Source organism: Panthera tigris, chromosome D1 (genome assembly GCF_018350195.1).
Source record: "Panthera tigris isolate Pti1 chromosome D1, P.tigris_Pti1_mat1.1, whole genome shotgun sequence".
Lineage (NCBI taxonomy): Eukaryota > Metazoa > Chordata > Mammalia > Carnivora > Felidae > Panthera > Panthera tigris.
In genome coordinates, this window is record NC_056669.1 from 21,689,578 (window position 1) to 21,715,642 (window position 26,065).

The 26,065-nt window shown below is 53.2% G+C and overlaps 3 protein-coding genes across 4 annotated transcripts; 1 reads left to right on the forward strand and 2 right to left on the reverse strand.

Moving 5' to 3' along the window:
* Positions 1 to 4,169: 4,169 nt before the first annotated feature.
* Positions 4,170 to 9,969, forward strand: NRGN (neurogranin). Of its 2 annotated transcripts, none has more exons than XM_042959045.1 (4): positions 4,170 to 4,362; positions 8,866 to 9,092; positions 9,365 to 9,382; positions 9,778 to 9,969. In XM_042959045.1, the coding sequence occupies exons 1-2, from the start codon at positions 4,348 to 4,350 to the stop codon at positions 9,085 to 9,087; spliced, it is 237 nt and encodes a 78-aa protein (XP_042814979.1). In that variant the 5' UTR covers positions 4,170 to 4,347; the 3' UTR covers positions 9,088 to 9,092; positions 9,365 to 9,382; positions 9,778 to 9,969. The 2 variants fall into 2 exon arrangements, with proteins under 2 accessions (XP_042814979.1, XP_042814980.1); XM_042959046.1 differs by lacking the exon at positions 9,778 to 9,969 and adding an exon at positions 9,479 to 9,759.
* A 912-nt stretch (positions 9,970 to 10,881) lies between these two features.
* VSIG2 (V-set and immunoglobulin domain containing 2) lies at positions 10,882 to 15,820 on the reverse strand. The gene is made up of 8 exons (XM_042959047.1): positions 15,763 to 15,820; positions 15,394 to 15,402; positions 15,050 to 15,201; positions 14,028 to 14,235; positions 13,021 to 13,179; positions 12,000 to 12,119; positions 11,739 to 11,883; positions 10,882 to 11,043 (listed from the first exon to the last, which is right to left on the reverse strand). The coding sequence occupies exons 1-8, from the start codon at positions 15,818 to 15,820 to the stop codon at positions 10,911 to 10,913; spliced, it is 984 nt and encodes a 327-aa protein (XP_042814981.1). The 3' UTR covers positions 10,882 to 10,910.
* Positions 15,821 to 16,833: 1,013 nt separating this feature from the next.
* Positions 16,834 to 26,058, reverse strand: ESAM (endothelial cell adhesion molecule). Its single transcript, XM_042959316.1, has 7 exons — positions 25,838 to 26,058; positions 22,206 to 22,393; positions 20,717 to 20,918; positions 20,361 to 20,516; positions 18,298 to 18,420; positions 17,905 to 18,031; positions 16,834 to 17,669 (listed from the first exon to the last, which is right to left on the reverse strand). The coding sequence occupies exons 1-7, from the start codon at positions 25,905 to 25,907 to the stop codon at positions 17,354 to 17,356; spliced, it is 1,182 nt and encodes a 393-aa protein (XP_042815250.1). The 5' UTR covers positions 25,908 to 26,058; the 3' UTR covers positions 16,834 to 17,353.
* Positions 26,059 to 26,065: the final 7 nt, after the last annotated feature.

The window sequence follows — 26,065 nt, forward strand, 5'->3', positions numbered from 1 at the left end:
TCATCAGGTTATAAAATCCAAGAGAGAAGAGACTATATCTGATCTGCTAACCACTATAATCCAGTCCATGTAGCCCAGTACGAGGGCCGGATATTAGAGCAGTTCAGAGGTGAAAACACAGAATTCAAAGTTAGAACTCCTACCTTTTAGTCCTGGTTCTGCAATTCACCAGAGGTCTCATTCTGGACAAGTCATTTAACCTTTCTAGGCCTTACTTTGTCCTCAGGAAAAGAGATTAAAAATACTAATACCTCTTCACACAGTTCTCAGGAGCAGCAAATTAAATCGTGAATTTGGAAGCACTTTGTAAAGCACTATCCAGATTTAGGATAATGTTATTATTCTGCTCTGAGTTTTGATCTAGATTCTTCCATTTAATGGCGATATAACCTTGGGTAAGTTCTTCAATACCTTTGCTTCTTCGTCTATAAATTGGAAATACAATGACTAAGTTGTAGGATTGTTATAAGAATTAAATGAAACCACATATATAACGTGGCTAGCACGGCACATGACATCTAGGCTCACAAGTGTTGGATCCTTCCCCATCTTTCCAAGTGTATTAGACCTTCTGTGTTGTGCCCCTAATAGTGCCCTGCACACAACAGAAGTCCAAGGAGTATTTCCTCTTCTTGATAAAGCTGCTAATGATAATGGTGCCGCTGATGGTTGATAACGACTATTGGTGAAGACCACTTAATGATCAGCTAATGACCAGCAAAGCTGATTTGAATGCACCTTGAGCCATGTACTCCCCCCCCCACCGACCTCTCCTTTAGGACATGTGGGGTGAAGGTGGGAGGAGGCCTCCAGTCTGGCAGAGGCCCCTTTAAAAATGTACCCGGGCTCCTCCTCTGCCAACCAAGTTGCTAAAAATACTACTACAGCAAAAGCTGAAATATTTGCAGAGAAAACTGAATTTCCTGCTACCCCCACCCCCTCCATTCAAATGGGTGAAATCCTGACCTAAGAAGCCCCCAGATCATCTCCACTGAAGGCACAGGCCTCCTACTTTCCACCCCCATCTCACCATGGAGTCCCTCTGTGGGCTTAAGCTGGGATATGATGTTCAGAAAGTGCCCACTCCAAGGAAGGGAAGCCACAAGTATTGGCAAATAGCTTGCCATGTGTCTTGGCTTTTCTCTCTGCTTATGAGGACCAAGTCTCTCCAAATCCCCCACCATCTGTCCCCAGATGGATCTGTATTGGACCCCGGAAGCTTCCCACTAATCCATCTCTTTTCTTTTGTCTAAAATCTCTTCCTTTGCTGGCCTCTGCTTCTATTTCGTGCCCCCCCCCCACCTCCATGCTCCCTGTTAGAAACAGCCCACCTCACCCGCATGCCCCAGCTCCCTCTCTAACCTGGCCCTCCGGAGCTCATCTCATTTCCAGACCTGCAGTCCCTCTCCTTCGAGAGCTGTGGGGGCCGCCGAAAATAGAGAAGAGTTTATGAAATTCGAAGAGTCCAGGAGGACAGACAGGGCCCATATCCAGCTGGTAAATAGGTGGCAACCCAAAAGATGACCTTGGCACCCAGGTCCTAAGCCCAGGCAGGCACTAGGGTCTTCCGGCACTGCTCCGCCAAGCTCTCAAGCTTTGCAGAGTGAGGCAGCCTGCTCCTCAAAGCAGCCGGACCCAGGCCTTCCACACATCTCTTGTCCCTTCTCTGAGCTCATCTATTCGAAAGAAAAGCGGAGGCTCAGAGTTCCAGCCAGCCCGTCTTGCTGACAAACTCTGGCCACCTAGTCCAAAAGAGGAACCCCTTACCAAAAAGAATCATGTGCCCTCGATGCATGATAGTGAAGGGGTCCACTTCTGTGCATATCTTTGGATGGCAGTGGGTGGCAATGTGCCCACAGCATGTATCTCTGTGGATGTGTGAACAGTGTGTGTTTCCGTGCCTCTCGGTCGGGGTGTGTGTCATTTAAATGAGGCTGTACGGGGTGCTGCTCCTGCCTCGGGATTATTTGAGTCTGTCTTTGATTCCCGTCCTTGCCTTTCTCTGTCTACCTTTTCCTTACCTCAGAGATTGCCCATCCCCCAGGGCAAGCACAGTGGCCAGTTCCGCGTAGGCGCCTCAAGTGGGCTGTTGATGAAATGCTTGTTTTGCGGATGGAACTGACAGTTGCCATTTCTGCTCTTCCACCGCCGCCAGTGTTCAGAGACGCCCTCACCCCACACAAGGGCGTCTTAGGAAGAGGGAAGGGCTGGGCTGCCTGTGTGGGAGTTTAGGGGGGGCATGTTGTAAAGATACTCCCCCCCCCCTCCAGCTCTGACCAGCAGGAAGAAGGGCCCAGAGGCAGCGCAGCCTGCAGAGGGATGTTGCCTAGCAACTTGGGAGACTTTACTGCAAACTCGCTAAATCCCGAATTCCTCGGCTCTAATTTGGGAAGAGAAAAGCACAGAGTCCAGGCCTGACACCCATTCTATCCCCAATTTCCTCCTTCCCTTTCCCCTCTGGATTCTGAATTAGAAGTTCAACAAGAGCTGGCACAAACCAAGGCCCCAGATGTGCCCATGATTTAGGCAAGGGGCAGAGTTCCAGGACATCCTGCCATTTGGTGGAGGTGGGGGGGGGGGGGCGGGGGGGAATCGAGGATGTGCCAGAGACAGATTGGGGAACAGATTTTCAGTTACAAGGGTGGGTGGGTCCCAAACATGCTGGGAGAGACACCCCTATGCCCCAAGCCCTGGAATCCCGGCCAGCTTCCAGCTCGGTTTGGGAGCCTAAGCTGACTAACCCCATTCCCATCATGAGTGGCCACCAGAATTTCCCTCCCACTCATTTTCCCTTTGGCAAACAGAGCCTGTAGCCCAAACATTCAGGTAGGAAGGAAAGCGTGCAACAGCTATGCTATGACTGGCCAGTGGCTGTGGATTCACTGCAGTGCTGTTTTAAGATCCCCTCTCCCAACCAGAACCACAGGGCATTTTCCCCTCCTTGCCCGCTTCAGTTATTGAGCCTGAGCAACAGCCATCCTTTCTTTCCTTCCCTCCTCTGGGAGCTTAGCTGAGAAAGACTTTCTTTCTACTTTCCTCCGAGATGGCCCACTCTATCCATTTAACAAGCCACACTGCCAGCTCCAGTACCCTGACTGGCTAGGGGACACTGGCCACCACAATCCAGTCAGGCTGCTGCTCCACAATTCTCCTCCCCTATCTCCTTTTCCCAGCCTCTCACAAAAGCCCACATCCTTCCTCCGCCACGGACCCCAAAAGACAACGATTTTTTTTATATTTCCCAATACTAGGGTTTAGGGTATTTTTCTTCCTACCAGGCAAGGTGAGAATGGCATTTTTGTTTTATTCTGAAGCAAGATACCAAGAGGTTAGGGAGATTCTAGTATGGGAAGGGAAGGATGTTTCTCTGAAGCCAGTATCTATGCATAAATATATACATTAGATAGATGATGGATGATTGATAGGTGATAGATAGATAGATAGATAGATAGATAGATAGATAAGGATGTAATGCAACATCTCAGATAGGGTGACTACCCCTGTGTCATACGTCTGCATGCACACGTCTGCATTTATCTGCACAGCGTGTGTGTACAAGTTCTGTGCAATTATTTTTGTAGGTTGTGTCTGTAGAATCTGTTGAAGAAGTGCACATTTTAGTGAGCCTGGGCAGTATCATATATGCACATGTGGGGCTTGTGAGCTTTTGTGTTTATGTGTGCTCATCCCCAGGTTATGTATCAACAGCTTTCTTGATTCCCTAGCAGAGTGATGATGGGACTTTTTAAACGCACGTCTTAGGGGGCTTTTTTATGAGGACTGGCGGGGGTGAGGGGAGGAGGAGTTAGAGCGAGCCATATTTGGGACTCTAGCTAAGTTGTGCAAGTGTGGGGAGGTGGGTGAGAGGTGCGTGGTTTTCTACATATGGGTGGGAGAGGTGTTGTGCCCAGATGTGAGTGTATTTGTGCCCGGGTAGCCGGGGGCCTCCTTCTGCCCGCGGCGGCATACATCTGCCTGGCAGTCTGCCGCCTCAGCAAACAAGGGGGTTGAGCTTGAGAAGCTGGGGTGTGTAGGAGGAATGGATGGAAGTGTGTAGGCGGAGGGGTTGGGGCTGGAGGGGGAGGGAGGCGGAGGGAGCAGAGAGGGGGCGTGGTCCTCCCTGCAATATCCCCGCCCGCCCTGCCCAAAGCTTATCCTGATTGGCTTCTCGACCGAAGGGCTCAGGTTACATTCGCGAGCAGAGCGGAGCGCGGGAGAGAGGACCCGAGAGCAGAGCGGCTGTTTCGACGCTGGTCAGCGGGCGCCCCAAGGCCCCAGAGTCCCCACCCAGACCCCACCCCTGCCCTGCGCCAGCCTGTGCCCCAGCCAAGGACCCCCAACACCAGCATGGACTGCTGCACCGTAAGTTAGAGGGCCGGGGGGACCGGCACTCTGCCTGATCTGGGGCAAGGGGTCCCCAAGAACCCCCCCCCCAGGGAGAGTAAGGGATGGAAGTGCATTTGAGGGTGCAGAAGACCCAAGAGCCATAGGGGTGCCTGCTGAGACGTGGGTGGTGGGTGGTGGAAGGCACTCGCCTGACTTGGAGCCCTAGGAAAAATGCTCCCCAACTCGCGGGGGCGTCTGGGCGCCCAGCCGCCAGGCAGCCTAGGTTGGACTGGGAACCCGGCAGGGCTCTGCAGCAAGGAAGCTGCAGGTTAGACGAGAAGAGGAACTTCCTCCAGAGAGGCGCTGTAAAGTGTAGCGAAGCTGCGGCGACTCCTTTGGGTATCCTTTCCCCCTGGCTTTTGCCCTCGCCCCGTTCCCCATCCCACTGCCACCGCCGTGGGTGGGCAGACGGGATGATCTCCATGACCCTCGTGCACTGTACAGAGCAGGATAGGACAGTCGGTTCATATCGGTTAGCTCAGTAGTGATGATGGGCAGCAGAGAGCCTAGTCAGTTGGTTCTGGGGAGGGGTTGGCCCGTCCCCCATCGCCTTCTAGCCCTGGAAGGGGGCTGGGTGAAGTGACCGCGAGAGAGCCCTGCTGGCGAGGGAAGGAAGTGTCTGCAATTTGTCAGCGCCCACGGAGACCTGGATGCGGCAAGTGCCTAATGCCAAAGTAGGTTGCTGTTAAGGTGACTTGGGTATGAAGGCGCCCGGCACAGGACCTGGCTCCCTGCACACTAGAGGAATACAGTGATCATGCGTATATAAAATGTGTTTATTTTTTTTTTTATTTTTAATTATTATTTATTTTTAGCCCCTATCTATGGAGAAGGACCACTCCAAAGCCCTTGCGTTCTCTGTCATTCAGCCAACCTGGCTAACGATAAGGTTATGACTTTGCCTGCCCCCCACCTTCCACACTACCGCTTACAAAAGAAAAAAAAAAAATGAGGTTTGGAAGGAAAGAATAGCCCAGTTTATAAGAGGTGAGACTTCGTACCAAGAGGCAGAAAGAACTTAGGGACAAATTGTTGTGATAGTTATTATGATTTAATAATATCAGTAATATTTGTCACTTTGTGAATGTTTGCCATGTGCCTGACTTTATATTTAATCATCCCAACAACCCTATGAGGCCCTGTCCTAGATGGGCAGAGCTAAAGGACTGAGCAGGAGGCAGCCCGATTGTAAAACTGTGCAGAGGGCAAGAAAAGGGAGAAGAGGTGACAAGGGCAGAGGGCTGGGACAGGGCTGGAACTGGGCACCTTCCTACCTCATCTCCATTATGTGCAGGTGGACTCCTAGCTGGAAGGGAGCTGGGACATGGAGAGAACAGAGTGCATCTGGGGTCTAGAGGCAGGGCCCTCTTTTTTTTTTTTTTTTTTTTTTTAAAGTAAGCTCTATGCCCAAGTGAGGCTTGAATTCACAACCCCCTCAAGATCAAGAATCGCATGTTCTACCCACTGAGCCAGCCAGGCACCCCAAGGCAGGAAGGACTCTCTTCATCTTTCATTCTGGGGCTCTCCTTGCTGACCATCTGACCTGGTGTTTGGGAAACACTTACTCCTGCCTTATTTCCTTCTTACCCCTTGGTAAGGAGGCTCAGACAGAAATGAGAAGAAAACCTGCCTCTTTTTTTAAGAGGCAGTGCTGTCGATTCAAATGTACCAGTTGCTGATTTACATAGTCACATATATGTGCCTTTCCTACATTCACTTAATATGAAAAGGCAAAGACATTTTTTTGGATCCCACTCCTTTCTTTTGCTTGGTCTAGTTGAACTTAGAGGTCTAGCTGAACTCCTAGAAATAATTACCTGTCCTGAGGCAGTCATTAACAGCCAGGCTTCTGAATCCCATCACAATTTGTTAGCTTTGCTGGCCTCTGGTAAGTTACAAAATGTCTCCGAGGCTGTTTTTTGACCTCTGAAATGGGGATTCAGTGAGGTAATGTGTGCGAAGCACTTAGCACAGGGCCTGGCATACAATAAGCATTAGGAAGGGATAATTCTTAAAGCTTTTAGGATTTGGGACCTAAAGAAGAATTTATTCATCTAGGCTAAATTCCACTTGTGGCTGAAGAAACAGACCCTCAGGGGTGAAGGGATATGCCCACTTGGGACCAGAAGCCTTGGCTCCTGTTTTAGCCACTGGTGCACTTTGCACCTCCAGTTCCTACAGAGCTCTCAGGCACACATCATCAGATCTTGGCTTTAGAAGGCACCAGCCCAGGAACCATGACGCTTCCCAGATTCCTTTTACTCTCTCTAGCAGTTCTGCCCTGAGAATTCAGCTGGAGTGAGAGGAGGCTGATTGGGGGAGGAACAGTGTGTTGGGTGGCTTTTCCTCTTGTTCCAGGTTTCCATTCTGTATCCAGCTGGGGTGGGTAGAGACAGCAGGTTGGCCTTAACATGACTGGGGGAAGTTACTCCTTCCTCCACAGCTACTGGCCAAAGAGAGGTGGGTCAGGAATGGGTTGTTGTTGTTGTTGTTGTTGTTGTGATCATTGTCCTCTGTTGAGGAGACACTTCACTGTTCCCTAAGGATATCCCAAGAGAGGCCTGAGCTCTAAGAATCAAGGAACCCAAAAGAGTTGTTTCTGATGACAGGTGGAGACTAAGATGTCAGAGAGAGAGGGCTAGACCTGCAGAAGACAAAAAGAGTGTCAGTCCCCTCCACAACCACACTGGCTTCTGGATAACTCCTTTTAACTGCATTTAAATCAATCGTGGGCATCTTGAGCACAAATTGCAAAACTCTGAAACCCAGGAAATGACAACAGCATTGTGAAGCATGATGAGCGGAAGCCATTTTTAAAATAGTAGAAGTCCTTAGGGGAGAGAAAAAAAGGACAATTCTTAGAAGCCAGAGGGCCAAAGCAAAAGCAAAATGCCTTTTTAACTCCATAGTAACTATCTGCATCCCAACCCACATTAATGCTGTAATGTTAACCAACAAAGGGGCACAGGGACGGAGGCCCTCTCCATTCCAGAGCCTTACCTCTAAAATCAACGCCATCTATTCCTTAACCCTTTCCACTGTCAGATAGGGCAGGTTATGGGAGACAGAAACCTGAGGCGTAGGGGTGGATGTGATTATTATAGGCGGAACCATATGAAATTGTTTTTATATGACCACTTTCGGCCTACAGAAACAACTATTTCACATAAACTTATTAATTAAAAGAATCATAGTAATAGATACTATACATTGAGTGACTAGATTGTGCCAGAAACTTTATGTGTATCATGGGGTTTATTGTTCCTCACAACCCACAGAGGCAGATGTTATATCCTGATTTCAGATGAAGGAGCTGATATGAGACATTAGAGAACTTGTCCCAAACCACACAAGTAGCAAGTGGTAGAGCTCGGGTCATTTTCTTGACGGCCTCTGCTGATTTTTACGGAATAGGGGTTAAAAATATACTCTGGACTCTGACATACAAGGGTCTAAATCATAGATACCATCTAAATCATAGTAACCATCTGTATCACCTCATGTAAGGTTTATAAACACTTAAGTCATCTGTTTTAGTAGGGGTAAACTAGGATAACAATAAAAGGTGCGTCATAGCTTTGCCAGGACTAAATAAAATAATGTCTGTAAAACACTGTGTTACTGTGCCTGGAACAAGGGAAGTGCTTAATGGGTAGCTATTGTCATAATTCCTCTCTTCTGGAGCACACAAGGCTAAGGGCTACTTGCTCCTACTCATCTTTCCTTTGCCTTTTTTTGGAGTGAAGCCTTCTCAGCTTCTTCCAGACCATCTCCTCTCTTCTGTGTTTGAGTGCCTCCTGGGGAACATTAGAAAAGGAAGAGTCCATGGCAAAGCAGTCTCTGGGCCTCTAGCCCTAGGGAGAAGGAGGCTGACTCCAGGGGCTAGCCCCACTCTCACCCTAATTCCAGCGCTGAGTCCTGGTGTGATTTTACTCAGGGAAGGGACCGGCCTGATTCTTCTACACCCTGTCCAAGGGAATCCTGGACTCCTGCAAGGAGCCTTTCTGAGCCGGAGGCACCCTCTGAGGACAAAGGGAGGGGCAGTCACGTCCACCAGTCCCTCTCATTGTTTATTTTGCTCCTCCCAGCCCACCAGCCATCAGTTCTGCAGCTCCTCAGCCCTGCTGATGGTGAAGGACCCTTCCCTCAGGGCTATCTGGCTGTCTTGTACCCCGTCCCACCGTGCACGTCTCTTTCCCGAGTTGGGAATAGGGCCGTGGCCACCTGACCCCCTGACCCTTCCTTTTTGCTTGCCGTTCCCTAGGAGGGACACACACACACACACACACACACACACACACGCACACACGCACAGCCCTTCCTCAGCCCTTCTCGACGCGCCCGCAGCTCCCCTCTCTGCGCTTCCCACTCGTGCGTCTCCCTCGTCTCAGCCCCGCAAGGCTCTACTCCTACCCTATCCTCGCGCGGGGTCTCGGCCCAGTCACCCCACAAGTACCCCCTGCCCCGCCCCGCCCCCAGGAGAGCGCGTGCTCCAAGCCGGACGACGACATTCTAGACATCCCGCTGGACGATCCTGGCGCCAACGCGGCCGCTGCCAAAATCCAGGCGAGTTTCCGGGGCCACATGGCAAGGAAGAAGATAAAGAGCGGAGAGCGCGGCCGGAAGGGCCCGGGCCACGGGGGAACGGGCGGAGCTGGGGGCGCCCGGGGAGGCGCGGGCGGCGGCCCCAGCGGAGACTAGGCCAGGTGAGGCGGGCGGGGCGCGGCGGGCCGCAGGGTTCCCCTTTCCCAAGCCCGGGACCTGCTGCGAGCGGCCCCGCTCCCCACCCCCCACCCCGGGAAAGAGTGCGGACTCAGGGCGTGCAGCGGGTGGAGAGGTGGAGAGGGAGCTAAGGGTGGGGGACTTACCCCCGGGACGTGAGGTGGGTGGCTGGGAGGAGGCTGAAGGTGCTGCGGGCTCCGAGAGCTCACCTGTTCCTCTCTCTCCTCCCTCCCTCCTGCCCCGCCCTGGACCGAAGAACTGAGCATTTTCAAAGGTAATGAATACGACTCGGAAACGGGTGGGAGGCCTGAGTGGGAGAAAAGGACCCAATCGTCCACCCTTCCCTCTGCCCGCCCTCACCCCCTCCCAGCCTGAGGGTTTCCTGATCCATCTGGACGCCTGAGGCTGCGACAGGGACACGCCTGGACCTATACAGAACCGCAGCCACCCCCATTTGGCTGCACAAACCCGGCCTGAGGCTATAAACACACTGAGGCGCACGCACGCACTGGCCGCTGGCTTATTTCAGCTCAGTGACTCGGGTTGGGGGTTCTGGGTGACTGGGGTCCCCTGGCCCTTCCCGCCCTTTTGTCCTGGTTCGGGAAGGGAGAAGGAAGAAGGAGAGGAAGCACCGGGGAGGGCAGGTGCTCAGACCTTCTCTGTCCTCAGTTGCCAGGAGAGACGGATGGCGCGTCCCCTTCGCAGTGATGAGACTTCCCTGCCGTGTTTGTGATCCTCTCCTTTCCACCAACCTGCCAGCTTCAGGAGCCCTCCCTGCGTCCCCAGAGACTCCCACTCCCAGGCAGGCTCCATCGAGGAGTCGCTAAGTCTGTGCCCTTTTAGTTAGTCCTCCAGTCTAGAATGGTCCCCATTCGCCCTTTCTTCCCACCCTAGCCCCAAACCCTGCGCTCCCACATCTTCCTTCTTTTGCTTCTCGCCCACCTCCGCCAGCACCCCGCATGCAGCTCTGCCTCCGCAGTCTCCGCGCACTTCCCTGCGCGCACTGCGGGGGGCGCCCTAAGCGTCGCCCAAGTATACTCACTTAAAAAAAAAACAAACAAAAAACAGTCCTTTCGTTCTGTGCGCAGCTGAAGGGGGCGCTCTGCGTCTCTGTGCTGTTCGCGCCCCAGCCCAGCCCCAGAATTTTGGCTCTGGGGCGAGGAGAGAGGGGAAGAGGGTTTTCATGGTGCCGGATGCCTCTTGCTCTGATCGTAAGGGAAGTACCTATTTCGCACCTATAACCCCACGCCTGCCTGTAATCTGCTTCCCCGCCCCACCCCCCCAGCGCACCCGGAGAGCCGCCTCTCCAGCTCTCACCTTGTTTATGCAAACGCCGAGCGCCTGGGAGGCTCGGTAGGAGGAGTCTGCCGCGGCCCCGCCCCCGCCCCTGCTAGCCCTGCCCCCGCCGGGCTCCTGGGGTTGTGGCCCGAAGGATTTTTATCTCCGTGTGTGCATGTGACCGTGCTGGGTTGGAATGTGAACAATAAAGAGGAATGTCCAAGTATTCAGAGGGTGCCAGAGGGGAGGGAGTTTGGGTGCACAAGGCCACCACCTGAAGCTTGGGCAAATTTCACTTGATCAAACCAAAAAGTGGAGGTGAGCAAAGGGGAAGAGGACCTCTGTTAAAACCTACTCCCTTGGAGCCAAACTTCCCACCTACAGCATCACCTCTAGGACTCCCAGCCCATTCCGTCTCTTACTGGTGAGAAGGAATTTGCTATGCCGGCAGAAAGAAGAGGGAGACCATATGATACCCAAAGGCTTTAATTCTTGATATTCCCCTTCAAGGACAGGGGGAGAAATCAGACAACCATAGGGAGCTTGGACTTGGTGGTCGTCACACTGCTGGAAGAGGGGGGTCTCTGCAAGAGCCCTTTGCTAGAATCTGGTCTCACAGAAGTTTGCTCAGAAATCCCAGGAGCAATGGCATCCTCCCTGGTAGATATAAGCAAATTTTTAGTGAAGGCTGGCGGCATCCCTCAGAGGTCTCCGCCCCCCATCCCATCCTCTAACCTGAGGACTTCACATTTTTACTGTGCATGAGAATCATCTGTGGAATTTTGGCTGAAATGAAGATTCCAGGTCCATCACCCTCGCCCCCACAGATTCTGCTTCAGGAGGGATAGGAAGCAGCCTGAATCTGAATGTTTAACAAGCTCCTGGTATGTTCTGTCCAGGTAATCTGAGGACCACACTCTGAGAACTAGCACTCTGATCACTATTCAGGACCCAAAGGTTGACAAGCTAAAGCGGTTGACACAGGCAGCTTTTGCCTCTCCTTTCCTTACTACCCCCACACAGAAAAACTGAACTCAGCTGAGAGCTCAGGGCAAATCCAACTCCTGGCATCCACATCCTGTAGATATGTATGAAAAGGCCTCAAAAACTGAAAATTCTATGAAGTATGAGGAGGTTGAGGGAAGCCATGAACCAAGTCCCCCACCCTGCACACTGCTCACACACAGATGCATTTGCTGTACTGCCCCCCCACACACCAAATCCCAGAGCTGAACAGCACTCCTTACCCCCAAACACCCCTAAAGATGTCAGAGTTTGAGGGCTGGAGTCACCCACTCATAACCTAAGCCCTTTTCTCCCTTTCTGTACCCTCCCCCAGCCCTCCAGCTCACCGAATGTCACTGCCCCCATATGTCTCCTTGGGCCTCTTCCTCCTGTCTTTCTGGAACCTTATCAGGCAGAATGCAGCAACTGACAACAACAGCACGCCCAGGAGCACCCCAATCAGAGCCCCAGCCACTCGGCCTTTGGAGGGGTCTAAGGAGACACAGGAAGCTCAGAGCAGCAGACCTTCCTTGGCCCCTCCCCAGATAGTTCCATGCAACCTCTCCAACCCAGGCCTGCCAGCTGGGCTTCTGCCCAGTGTCCCCTACCAGTCACAGAGAGGGTCAGCTCACAGGATGCACTGCCCATCTGGTTGGTGGCCACACAGCGGTAGGTGCCCGAATAGGTCAGGGACAGATTGGTGAGAATGAGTTGGCCAGACACCTCATCTAGAGGGTAAGGAGGAAGCCTTCCATCATTCATTTGAATCACAGTGAGCACCTACTAAGATGAAAGCAAATTTCACTACCTCCTTACAACAATCCTGTCAAGAAGGGGCTAACCTCATTTATTAAAAGTGGGGAAGCCGGCTCAGAGAAGGAAAGTAACTGTCTAAGGTGACCCAGAAAGTGCCAAAGCCACTGCCACTTCTGTGTTCTTTCCACTCTACACAGCTGCCTTTTCAGAGGATGGGGAGAAGGCAAGGAATTGGGGAGGGATGCTTACTAGCTGATGTCAGGTTTCTGGTTGGAGTGGGGGGGGGGGGGGAAGTCTTGATTGTTAGAAGCTATAGCCTCTGGGGTGACTCAGCTCACCCAAATGTCTTCCTAAGCTTTTTACTTTCCCTTTAGAAGGCAGAGCATACACCAGATGATCTGGAAGGTTCTCTGGATCCATAAAGGAGTTGGCTGGGGCTGGGGCTAGAGCAAGCATGAGGAGGCTGAGAAGCCAAGGCTCTTACCCAATTATATGTTTCCTCCAAAGAAACTGACTGTGATTCAAGCCAGTCCATGCTACTCTGCCTCAGTTTCCTCTCTAGGAAGTTTGGCAATGATTCATGACCCTTAACAAATCCCCAAAAGTGGGAATCTTATGCCCCCTGCCTTCCACTCTCTTCTAAGATATCAGGAATACGTTTAAGTTAAAAAATGCTCCCAGGACCGTAGAGCCACAGATTGCAGGAAGATAGACAGGAGGGAGCAATACGGGACACCAAGAAAGATGCAGGGAAAGGTATAGCAATTTTTCTCCTACCCACAGGCATGGAATTGATAGTGTGGGTATATGGAGTCTAGAGACAGATTTGCCCCAGTCTTGAGTCCTCTCTTCCCAGATGTTCTGGGCCCTTACCTTGCACCATGCTGCCAAGAGAAGGTGTAGGGGAAGATCCAAGGCGTACCCAGTTGTACACTGGCCTGGGGGCTCCCTGGGAAGAACTGCATTTCAGTGCAGCAGAGCCCCCCACAGAGGTCTGACCACTCTTACTGCACAAGGGACTACTGGGAGGCACTGCAAAAATCACAGAAAGTACCTTAGCAATCTTTTAGCCTCACTCCCATTAAATGCTAGAATTCCTGCTCCAATGCTCCTACCAAATAGTAGTCCACTTCTGTTCACATTCCACTGCATCCCCAGGAAATGATTCCCACTATTGGAAGTTCTGATTGTTAGAAAATTCTTCCTCATACTGAGCCAAAATCTGTGTTAATATACCATCCACCCATTTGGTCCTAATTTCTGCCCTCCAGGCCCACAAAGAGAAATGAAAAATCTCTCCTCCACAAGACAACCCTTCAGATATTTGAATGCTGTTGTTATACACCTCCTAAACCTTCGCTTTTCCATCTAGACATCCCCAGCCTCTTTAATAGTTTCTGTTTGCTCATCCATGAGCAGGCTCTAGGTTGGAGTAAGATGGAAACTCTGAGCACAAAGTTGCTGCTTTGTGAGAGGGGCCCTTGTTCCTTTAGTGGCCACTCTCCTTCTCTGCCACTCACCTAAGGAGAGAAAGAATCTGGGCTACAAATGAGACATTTTCTCAAAGATAGAGTTGTTGGGGCCATGACTCAGATCCCTATGTATGGGAAGGGCTTTCTCTCTCATGAATCTTTTTTTTCTAGGGGCCGAGGGAGGAGTCGTTCTTCAAGGAGGGTGGGGCAGGAGTAGGATCATCTAGATTAGAAGACTTTGGGAAGGAGGCATTTTCCCTTGGGGTCCCCAGTGCAGTTGTATGCTTGGGCTGGAAATCGAGATATGGGGTGGGGAAGGGGGGCGGTAGAGAGATTTAGCAGATTTAGCAGGGCCACTGCAATCTTTCGTGGTACATGGGTGTCTGGTAGGTCCCCAGCCCGCCTTACCCAGCACTGTAAGGTTGATTAGCCCCAACCCATTTGTGTAGAAATCTGGTGGGTTATTAACTTGGCAGAGGTAGGTTCCAGTATCCGAGGGGTGGACGTCAGTCAGTTTCAGGGTGGCTACCCCTCCTGTGGGGGGGTTCTGAAGCAGGCTGGCCCTCTTTGCCTGAGAACCAGTTGGATACAGATGGCCATTGGTGAAGTACAGGATCTGGGGAGAAGCAAAAGACACACATGGGTGCCTTTTTCTGCCTGGTGTCAACTCTACAGTCCTTTCTCCAAAACAAAGAGGCCCCTCCTTTAGGGGCACCTGGGTGGCTCAGTCAGTTGAGCTTCTGACTCTCCATCTCGGTTCAGGTCATGATCTTGAGGTTGGTGGGATTGAGTCCCGCATCCGGCTCTGTGCTGACAGCCTGAAACCTGCTTGGGATTCTTTCTCTCCCTCTCCCTCCCCACGTCTCAAAATAAATAAATAAACCTAAAAAAAAAAAAAAAAAAAGAGGCCCTTCCTTTATATCAGACAGGGAAACTGATGCTCTGGAGTCAGAACCAGCAAGGTCTATCTGTCCCCAAATAGCATCCCTTCCTAGGTGCTACTTGAGCTAGATTTTTTGCTTTCAGCTAAGCATGGCTCTTGATGGGGAGAGAGGGTTGGGGAATTAATGCAAATATTCCTGGAAGGGGCATCGTTTGATCCTACTAACAGTCTCCAGAGCTTAGCCTCAATGGGTTTATTAACGGAAACTGGGACTGCGCTAGAATAGGAGAGTTGCACGTCGGAGCTAGGAGAGAGGAGGCCGGATACACAGAGCCATATACGGGATACAGGGTCGTGCAGGCTGTGGTCCTAAGAAGATCTAGAAAGAGTCCACTCATGTTTTCCTCGGAGCACACTGATCCCCAAACGCACCCTCTCTGACCCCGCTCCCTCATCCTGGGTGGGCCCTCTGTACCAGCCCCTCCCAGCCAACCCCACCAAGAGGCAGGAGGGCCGCCCCGCTCGAGCGCAATTGCTCTCAACTCACGGGATGGGACGCAGAGAGGGGCTTCCCCGGCGGCACAAAGCTCCACTCCAGGGCGAAGCTGTCTCCCACCGACGTGCTGTAGCTGCAGGTCAGCTCGGCGGTCTTGCCCACGGGGGTGCTCAGGGGCTCGGCGGGCACCTTCACCTCCACGGCTACCCGGGGTCTGGGGGACGCAGAGGGAGGCCGGCGGGAGGAGCGCTCGACGGCGCCAGGCCCGGGGTTGGGGTGGGGCGGAGGCCCGGCGCCAAATCCCGGCGGTCTGAGGGTCCGGCCCCACCTTCGGCTCCCGAGGCCGAGGCTGGGGGCTCCCTCCCTCCTGCGGAGCTCACCTACCTCCCCGCAACCCATCCCTTCTCGAAACCTGAGGTTTCCGGGAGGGAGGAGCACACACCCCAGCCGGTTTTTTTGTGGGTAAAAGGACTGAGACTGGGTCAGGTACGCGGGTGTGTTTGCCAGAGAAAGGAAAACAATAGTCGGGTGGTGGTTAGACCCTCCCGGGGAGACCCAACTTGCCTGCCCACCTGCGCTTGCGCGCCTGTGGCCCTCGCCACAGGCCTCCGACGCCCTCTCCCGGCCTCGCCCCCGCCGTCCCGAGCCCCCTCCTCCCAGCCCGACCAGCAGAACTGAGCAGGCCCCAGGAGCCTGGAGGTCAGGCCTCGCCCCCCCCCCCCCACCCCAGCTTTGACCGCGGTCCCTCCGAGCCGCCTCCTCACCCAGGCAAGCGAAGCCCAGCAGGGCCCCACAGAGCAACAGCCCAGAAAGCCGGGCCATGGCCGAGTCCTGCCTTACAGCCATCTATGGCTATGGGTTGGTCTGGGCGTCTGGGTCTGGTGGGGAGGGAAGGCAGCACCCACAGGGCAGCCTCCTCGAGCTGGGCAGGAGCGAGACTGGCTATCTCAGAGCAAACAAGGGGAGAGGCCTGTGCCCTCAGGTAAAGAAATGCTCCTCCCTCCTCTAGGCCCAATACTGGAATCATTCTAGCCATGCTCCTTTTTTCTGTCCTCTTTCTCCCCAGCTAATGAAGCTGTCAGGCTCTGGGACAAGGGCTGGGCTTGGGTGGGCACCCAAGGGGAAGGGGTCGGAACTGGAGCTCTCTGTAGGCAAATGGTCACCCTGGAAGAAGAGGGGGGCATTCTGATAACAAACGACATCACTGCTTTGGGGCCTCACCCCAAGCATGAGACCTGGGTAGAACAGAAGACCCTTTCTGATCCCTTCAGAGATGCCTATTCCTTCCAAGCCCTTCTTCTTTTCTCTGAGATCCCTTCTTTGGCACCTGTATCACCACTTGCTGTGAGGTAGAAGTCTCCGTGGAAACTAGAGCCACGTCCCCACTCCCAGAGCCACTCCATTTCGGGGGCAAAGAAGTCTTGGAGGAGAGACCCCACTCTTGATAGGAAAGGGTGTGGCAGAATTGGGGCACCTGCCTGTACCATGTCCAGCTTTCCCCCACTACCAGGGGGTCACTGTTGGCTGGGCAAGGAGATGTGTTTGTTAAGGACTCAGTGGTCTGGGACAAAGAGGCATAAGTCAGGTGACTCTTCCCACTGCTTAAGAAGAAGCTGGAGATTAAGAGCACCACACCCCAAGCCTTGGGAACTCAAGCCCTAGCAGACAGGGCACCAAATTTCATCCCCTTACCCCCCAGAGTGGATTAGGATCTTCCCAGCCTCAGGCTTCTGGGGCCTTCCCCCAGCCACCTGATAGCAAATGACCCTTTTAAAGATTCTGGGAAGCTGTGTGGAGAAGCGCTCTTGGGTTTGAAAAGGCAATTTGAGTCTCACTTTCCATACAAACACAGTGCATCTTTATTAAAATTTGCAAAATAAAAACAAAAACAGACATTTCAAGTTAGTTTAAAAAATACCTTCTCTATCCCCTGCCCCAGCAAAACCCAGCCAAGCCAGCAGGACAGGTTATCTGAATGCAGGGAGCTGGCTCAGGAGTGAAGGGTGATGTTAGATGGGGTGGAGTACAGATCAAGGGGGCCTGGAGGACTCCCTGACTGGCAGTCCCCACCAGGGCCCCAGTGGGCAGGTAGCCAACCTCAGCAGCATTCACTAGAGCCACTGAGAGAACTGGGCAAGGGGGCGGACGCTCTTCATAATCTGAGGTCCACTTCCCCTTCTACCTCCTGAAAATTTGAGTCTTAACTGAGACTCAGTTTTCCCATAGGAAAGAAAGGTGGGGGCAGAGGACTGGAGGTCTAGAAGATGGTCTCCCAAGACTCAGGCCTCTGTACTAGGGGTGACCGCTAGAAGAAGGGGATAAACCAGATAGCTTAGCTGACAAGTGGCTGGACCATCACACCAGAGACCCAGCCTGACTCTGGGCGGGCACCATTACGGGGACAGCACCCATGCGGCTCAGAGTGGAGGAAGACACCCCACCAGGGCTGGGGGATGTTGGCTGAGGGTGGGCCCCATCTGTCCTGAGCAGCCTGGGTGAGGGCCGCACCTGACTGGAAAGGCTGGGTGTGGGGGTCAGTGCACCAGGCCTGGGAGGACCTTGGGGTTGCCGGAGGGCTCGTGCTGAGGTGACAGATGAAAGGGTCCCGTTCTTGGAGATTGTGTCTGAGCCCTTGGGCCAGGGCAGGGTCGGGGGAGCAATGGCGTCCTCCCTAGTCATCAAAGAAGCAATAAGATGTCAGAAGCTGGATGGGGGAAGAGGGGGGATTTCTACCTGCTTTGTCTTACTCCCCCCTCACACACCAGTTCACTCTCCTCTCCCTTAAAATCCCCCAATGGAATGATGTTTCAGTCACTGCCCACCTTTCCTTTAGATGACAGCTGCCTGAACTCCCAGCTGAGGGAAGCTAGGAGAACCCCATTGGGACAGAGACTGGGGACACTTACTTAATGTCATTGGCCGGCTCCTCTAGGGCCTTGCTCCGGCGATGGTACAAGAGGACCAGCCCAGCGAGCAGTCCTAGTCCAACCAGAGTGCCTACAACAGCTCCAGCAACAACAGCAGGCCCTGGCCCTGGGGAGACCTTGGTGTCAGAGGGAGATCCCCAGCCGTTCTCCACTCCCTCCAATCCCACTACCCCACTGCCACCATTAACAGTTTTTCTCTTTTTCCATGTTAAGAAGAGGGGTTGACTGTCAGCAGGAAATGGTCAGCCAGCCAGTGACCAAACATTTGTACAAACATTTGACCAGGACAAGCAGACAGGCCTCCTCTCCTCTTGCAGCCCCACCCCCACCAGTGACCAATCTTCTCCTTAACCACACTTACCCCTCACTGACCTGTGCTCACTTCCAAGGTCACATTGCACTGGGCACTGCCCACCTCATTGTGGGCCTTGCAGATATAGACTCCGGACATGGAACTGGAAAGGTTTGTGAGGCTTAAAGACCCCCGGATGGCATCTGTGGACACAATTTGACCATCAGTCCAGGGACCTTCTTTCCCACTGAAAAATTCTGCCCCTTCCAGGATGCCCTCTTTGATTCTCTGGGAGACTCATGGTGGGAAAAGTTGTGACCGCCATGCTGAGTTCTCCCCCACGTACAAAGCTGCTAGCTCCATGCCCCTCTCCATTTCTTCTGCCCAGTGTCCCCAACTGAAATCTAAAAAGATTTAAGGAGGAATTGATGCCCAGAGAAACCCAAATATCAGTTTTACTTCTGTTCCAGATTGGCGGTGTGGTGAAAAAGAAAATATTAGGCTAGGAATCAGAAAACCTGAGCTCCCGAATAGGCCATGTGACTTTAAACAAGTTACTTCCTCTTCCTGGGGCCCAATTTCTTCATCTATAAAATGGGGTAATATGACCTCCATGATGGCATTAAAAGGATTATATGAAATAATTATTATAACAGTTAAAGTTTATTGGTTGCTTACTCTATGCCAGAGACTAAGTCCCTTATGTGTACAAACTTGTGAAAATTTCACAACAAACCTATGAGATAAACACTGTTTAAAAAAAAAAAAAAAAACACAACTTTTGGGAAGCCTGGGGGGCTGGGTCCGTGTGTGTCTGACCTCGATTTTAGCTCAGGTCTTGATCCCAGGGTCATGGGATTGAGCCCGCTCAGTGTGGAGCCTGCTCAAGATTCCCTCTCTCCCTCTGCCCCTCCTCCCCCTCTGTAAAATTTAAAAAAAAAAAAAAAAAGTAGCTTAAAAAATAAATATATTTTTATATATTTATAAACCCATTATAAAATTGGTCAAATGAAAAGTAGAAAAAGGGACAAATTGAAAACTCATATACCCGCTACTTAGATTCAACAATTGCTAACATTTTGCTATATTTATTTCATTTCTCTTTTCGTGAGATTTTTTTAATTTTTTTTAATGTTTATTTATTTTTGAGAGAAAGAGAGACAGAGCATGAGCGGGGAAGGGGCAGAGAGAGAAGGAGACAGAGAATCAATCCTAAGCAGGCTCTAGGCTCTGAGCTGGGAACCCACACACTGTGAGATCATGACCTGAGCCCAAGTTGGACACTTAACCAACTGAGCCACCCAGGAGCCCCAAAGAATTTTTGTGAGACATTTAAAAATAAGCACTTCAGCATGAATCTCCAAAAAATAAGGACCCTGACCACATAACTACAATACCATTGCCACACCCAATAAATTAATAGTTCTCTAAAAGAATGATCTAATACCTAATAATAACTATCTAATTATCCATATTGAAAACGTTCCAATTGTCCCCAAATATGTTTTGTAGCTGGTGTGTTCAAATCAGGGCTGTGATATCCCCATTTTACAAATGAGGAAATGGAGGGGCGTCTGGATGGCTCAGTTGGTTAAGCGTCTGACTTCGGCTCAGGTCATGATCTCATGGTTTGTGAGTTCGAGCCCTGTGTTGGGCTCTGTGCTGACAGCTGGGAGCCTGGATGGAGCCTGCTTCAGATTCTGTCTCCCTCTCTCTCTGCCCCTCCCCCTTCCTCTGCCCCTCCCTCCCTCTCTCTGCCCCTCCTTCTCTCTCTCTGACCCTCCCCCACTCACACTCTCTCTCTCTCCCTCAAAAACAAACAGTAAAAATTTTGAAAATAAAAATAAATAAATGAGGAAATGGAAGCACAGAGTCACACAGCTAGTCAATGGCCGGGCTGGAATTCGAATGCAGATCATCTGCTCTAGACCCTCTTCAGTAACAAAAGTACATAGCATGCAGAAGCCCTGAACACAGTGCCTGCATCTGGTGGGCCATCTTTTTCCACCCTTCTCCCCACGTCCTCCTCCACCCCAGTACCTGGCAGCATTGCCTCCCCTTTTCACAACCACCCCCTCCCCTGGTACCTCTCATCCTTCCCTGCCCCAGCCACACACTCATTTGTCTCCAGAAGTTCCCTCACCTAAAACTGGTGCAAAGAAAACCTGGGCGGATGGGGGTGCCCGCTCCCACTGGTATTGGGCAGCTGGCTTACTCCTGGGGGACTGGCAGCTCAGGGTCACGTTGGTCCCCACACGGGCCACACCCAGGAGACGGCAGGACGGAGGAGCTGGAGGAACTGGAGCAGGGAGACAGGTTAAAAATTCAGTCCCCAGGAACCAACAGACCCCCACCTCCACCACCTCCTACACTCCCCGCCTCCCTCTTCTGTCACTCCATCTGCCCTCCTCCAACCTTTACAGGCAGCCTTTTGGGAGAGACCTGCCTGACCTCCCTGGGGGCTGGGGCGGTATTGCAAAGTGTGTGCTTCACACTTACCCAGCACACTGAGTTCTAAAGTTTTGCTGCTGTGGCTCCTATTTATGCCTCGATGGTCTTGCACATTCACAGAGCAGCGGTAGGACCCAGAGTCTTTCTCCTGGAGGCCCTGCAGCCGCAGCGACACGTTGTGGGAGGGCATGGAGTAGACCAGGGATACCCCAGGTTTGCTTGTCGTGGTCCTGCTGATGTACGCCAACACCTGGTGTGGGGCACGACGCCTCCCGGTTATCACATGTATGCACTGTGCCCGCGGGCTCAGCCAATCCCCTCCCCCACACTGGCAGTCTTCAAGTGCTCCTCCCCTGCACCCATCCCCTCCAACCTGTACCAGGTCCCCATTCACCCTGTTCCCCCCTAGCCACCCTCACTGGCCCTGGGTCCTCTTTACCACGACGCTTCTTGATCCCCTGTGCCTTGTCTCTTTATCTCCCACTTGGGGTGTTTAGAAAGGTGGTATAATGGGTGAGGGATAATGTAAACAGGGGGTATTTATGAAAGAAACTTAGAATTCAGGGATAGATCCAGGATTTTTTTTTTTAACGTTTATTTATTTTTGAGACAGAGAGAGACAGAGCATGAACAGGGGAGGGGCAGAGAGAGAGGGAGACACAGAATCTGAAACAAGCTCCAGGCTCTGAGCTGTCAGCACAGAGCCCGACGCGGGGCTCGAACCCATGGACCGTGAGATCATGACCTGAGCCGAAGTCGGACGCTTAACCGACCAAGCCACCCAGGCGCCCCGATCCAGGATTTTTTAAATATCTTTTTTTAATCTTCTTTTTCTTGAAGATGTCCCCCCTTCCCTATGTATAAGTTCAGGCCCTGCAAAACTTACATCTACCCCTGTAATCTCAATTTCTGTCACACATACCCCCTATTTATCAAATGACTTCTAGAACATACTTTTCAGAGCCTAGGGAGGAGCTCATGCAAATAGGGGGCTCTGAAAATGACATTTCATTGGCTTCTGAGTAAATCTGCCTCTGAGAATAGGTCTGAGGTTAGGAGATGGAGGGGGGGCGGGGCAGGAGCCTACCGCTTGCCTCTCAAAGGAGTGTATGAAGGGGCAGCAGGACAGATAATCACGTGGGAAGAGAAGTGGCCTGTGACAGTGTCCAAAGCACAGAGAAGATGAAAATAGGGTGATGCTCAGCTTTTTAAAATGATGTAATACTTGCCCTAACCCTTCCTCCCTCCTCAAACCCCAATCCTCACTGCCCCTCCTCAAAGCAAAGCAAAGCAAAATGCCTTTCCACTTTCCAGTGTTTCGTGTGCTGGATTTCTAGGGAAAACTGGGGACAAGAAAATTCTTTGGGGCAGCCTCCAAGCTCAGAACAAAAACTGAGCCCATGAGGGACCGTGTATTTTCCTGAAACTCCTTCCCTGTCCCCCATTCCCTGGCCACCCCTCCTGTTCTCCTCAGTTCTTCCCTGCCCTCAGTCACAGGGTGTAGCCAGCCTCTGGCTGAGATGCTTTGCTCCCTCACCTGGTTCAGATCCTTCCCTTCTTGTTCCAAGAACCACATCACAGCGAGCAACTCCCACGTCTGGCCGGAGGACACCTGCCCTTGCAGGGTGTACCACACCGGGAGCACTACTTCTGCTCCTTCCACCGCCTTCAGCTTGGTGAGGCCAGCGGGCACGTGGAGCTCCAGCTGGGCCTGCGAGGGGGACGCTGGGGACAAGAGCCACAGGTGTGAGTGCGGAGGGCTGGCTTCCCACTCTGCCTGAGGGCCCTGCCCAAGGCAGCAGAGGAGAGGACGAACCTTGCAAGAGCCCACACTGCCCAGGGACGGCAGACCTAGTGTCCTGCTTTGGGATTTTATCAGACCTTATTCTCCACAACCTCAGCTCCTGGGTTCATAACAGGGTTAGGGACACATTTCTGTGCATTTATTGATATCCAGATTTCAGAGCACCAGGAAGAGGGGGCAGATTTCCAGTGGGGAGGGGAAGACATCTGAGAGGAAGGGTAGGTTTAACACTTTTCATCTACACTCTGCATAGCCCACTTGCTCCCCCAATTTCCCTGGGCTAGAATGGGTCTCGATGCTGCTGAGGGTCGCCAGCGATGCGCAGAGGGGGTTGGAAGGCCTGCCGGTTACCGATTAACCCGCGCGGCTCCTTCTGATCTAGCGCTCCACCTGGCCCACTGACGGTAGTGCTCCCCAGGCCCCCAGGCTCAGTCCCGACCCAGGGACTTCCCCAGGAAAGCGGAGAGTTGAGAACCCAGAAGGGGCCCTTTTTGGGTCCAGGCGATCCGGACGGGTCCTGTGAGGTTACAGGAACTCTTGGCAGAGCGGGAACACGCATGATGGTCCCCTGATAATCAAGTACAAAACTTATGTCTGCTTGCGTATGGAGTTCAGGCGGTGGACTGGGGTGTCAGTTTCAAGGAGAGGACAATGGAATCTATGCTTGCACGATGGCGTCCAGAAACATTCACGTTCTGCCCTTCAGAGGCAATGGGCAGTATCTGCCCTTCAGAGAGGCAATGGAGCAGCCCAATGCTAAACCCTTCCGGGGGCGGGCGGATAACCTCGGGCTTGTACCCGACCAGGCCTGAGGATGCTGGCCACCGTAGTCCTTGGCCTCAGCACTCTGCATTGGAATCTGAGACGCCATCTCTACATGGTGACCAGGCGGCCAAGGCGCGGACAGAGGCCGCACGCAGGCCCGGCTTTCCGCCCTCCAGGAGCAGGCCCTAAAGGCCTCTAAGGGCCAGGCGCAGATCCGGCCAGGATGCGCGCCACCCCCACGGCTTTCCGGCTGTGCGTCTTTACAGAACCCCCGGCCCTATTCCTTGGCCTTCGCCGCACCCCCCTTATCCATTTCCTGGCGGGTCCCCGCGGGCCGGGCGGGAAACTTGTGCCCGGTGATAAGGCAGAAGACAATGACGGAGGCGCAGCTAGACCGGAGGCTCTAGAGGCGAAAACAACCTCTGCCTCAAGGAGCCCGACCCCCCTGGGGACCTGGCCCGCTGCTCGCCGAGCGGGGAGGCCGGGGACGCCGGGAGGCCTTCGGGCAGTGCCGGATCTTCCCTGGCCTTTCTGGAGCACACTCCCGAGAGACCACAAACGTTTCCCCTTGGGAACCCTGCCTGGGTCCCGGGAGAGGCAAGAGCTTCTTCGCCACAGGCGACCCCGACGTCCTCCCCCAGGTCCTGCATTTATCCTACCACTTTGCAAAAGGAAGACTAGGGGTGGTAAAAGATAGCGATGGACACACTGGGGTCTGGGCACATGCCCCTGTCAGAAACCAATGGCTGAAGGGGGCCCGAGGCTTCCCTGCCCTCGGGTCTGGGTGCCCGCTGCAGCAGAAGCCCCTTTCGCTCACAAGGTCCGTGGTGCCCTGGGGAGAGGACACTGGAGTAGTGGGTCTGAGTGCAGGACACAGGGGCACCCCAAGAAAGGGACCCTTCTGGCCCACTCTGAGACCAGAGTGAGAGAGCAGGCAAGGGCGTAAAGAGCACAAAAATGGGCCCGCTCCCCGGGGCTACTATTTTTAGTCTCCCTTTCTCTGAGAAACTCCCCCCGCCGGCTTCTCACGCCCCAGGGGCAGCAGCGCAGAACCGCGGAGGAGCGCGGAACAGACTGGCCTCCGGGAGAGCCCAGTGCAGCCTAGCCCAGCAGAGCGGATGCCTGCCCCAAGCACCCGGTGGCGGCCAGAGTGCCATTTAACTCTAGAGCAGCCACGGAGAGGTCAGCAGCCCCCTGCAGTGGCCTGCTAGGGACGTTGAGCCTGGGCTGTCGTGTAAAAACTGGGGTTCAAAGTTAGGGTAGAAAACGAAGATGTTACAGGAGAGATGTAGACCAGGCCCAAGCAATGAACTTGGACTTTTCTCTTCCCTTGCTTCCCAAATGCCCAGCAGGGAGATGGGGGAAACGCAGAAGGGGAAAGGGGCATTGAGGTTGACCTTGGGAGAAGGGACCTGAGAAGTTAAGAGATCCTGGAGTAGGCCCACGAAGCCTAGAGGGGCAGAAAGATGTTCCATCTTCAGTGCGGCCGGTGGGCTGCTCTAGAGCCCTCTTTGTCTGGGGACCCACTTCATGTCCCCACACCTTGCAGCACAAAGCTAAAGCGGGCACGGGTGAGCATTAGGTGTTCCCATCTCAGACCCCATCACTGTGACTGAATTGCACTCCATAGCTCTCTGCATCTGGTGACTTCCAAAGTGAGAGAAATAAGGGGTTAAAGTTGACCTTGACAAACTCACCCTTCACCCTATTTGGGATCCTTGAAAAGAGATGGCAAGAAAGCCTTGGAGTAAGTGAAAGGAGTTTAGAATGGGCTTAGTTCATGATGGGTCCTTTTCCCTCCAGATGTAGGAATGGAAGCCCTCAACACTCCTTAGGCACTTGCTCCAAGGAGGCACCCTTCCTCTCTGACTCTTTGAGGAACTTCCTCTCTATTTCCTTTGTCCCTTTGGCTCTGGGAACGAATGGGGGTGGTGGACCTCGTGGGGGGGGGGTCACAATTCTGCTCCTCTAGGCATTCAAACCCCTCCCCCATTTCCTGTGTCCCAAGTGACCTCACGGTCATGCTTTTGGGGCACCTCCCTTTATTCCCAGGGCAGGAAGCAGGAGGGGGCTAGAGAGAGGATCTGGGCCGGGGAATTGACACGAAGTGCGTTTGTTAAGCCTGGGATCCAGGGAATTCCTGGGGGTTCTTGCACATCAGCTTGTGTGGGGGGTGGGGGATATGAGGGGGGCTGGAGTTAAGTCCTTAAGCTCTTTAGCCAGTGTCTCATCTAGTAGCTCAGTTCATCCGGCTCTGCTGGGTGGAGGTGGGGAGTACGCATGAGGAATGTTCCCACATCTCCGGTAGAGGTCTACCCAGCTAGATGCCCTGCCCCTCTCCCCTACTACACACACACCGCACCCAAAGTGGTAGCTGTCGAGGACGACACGGAGACAGAAGTCAATACCAGCCAGCGATGCCCTCCCTGGGTGCGGAGAGGGCGGAGGAGTGTGTGGGGAGGAGGACGAGAGTCAGAGGCGGGAGTCCCCTTCCATCCAGTTCCTCACCAGTGCCCCAAACCACCTCCCTCGGGGGCTGTATTCATCCCATTTCCCATCTCAAGTTACCCCCCCCCCCTCCGGTCCCGGGTGGCACTCACCGAGGGTACTCAGCCCCAGGAACAAAAACCGCAGCAAGTTGGTCGCTGGGGACCCGGGCAGGGAAACCATGGCCCCCCTTCCTGGCCCCGACGGAGTCAGGGGCGCCGGCTCCGGGACTCAGCGACCGACAGGTGCTAAGGCGGCTCCGCAGCTGGGGCGGACGCGGGAGCCCGGCCACTGACACCAAGGGCGGCTCTAGCCGGAGTCTGTGCGCGCGTGTCCAGCCG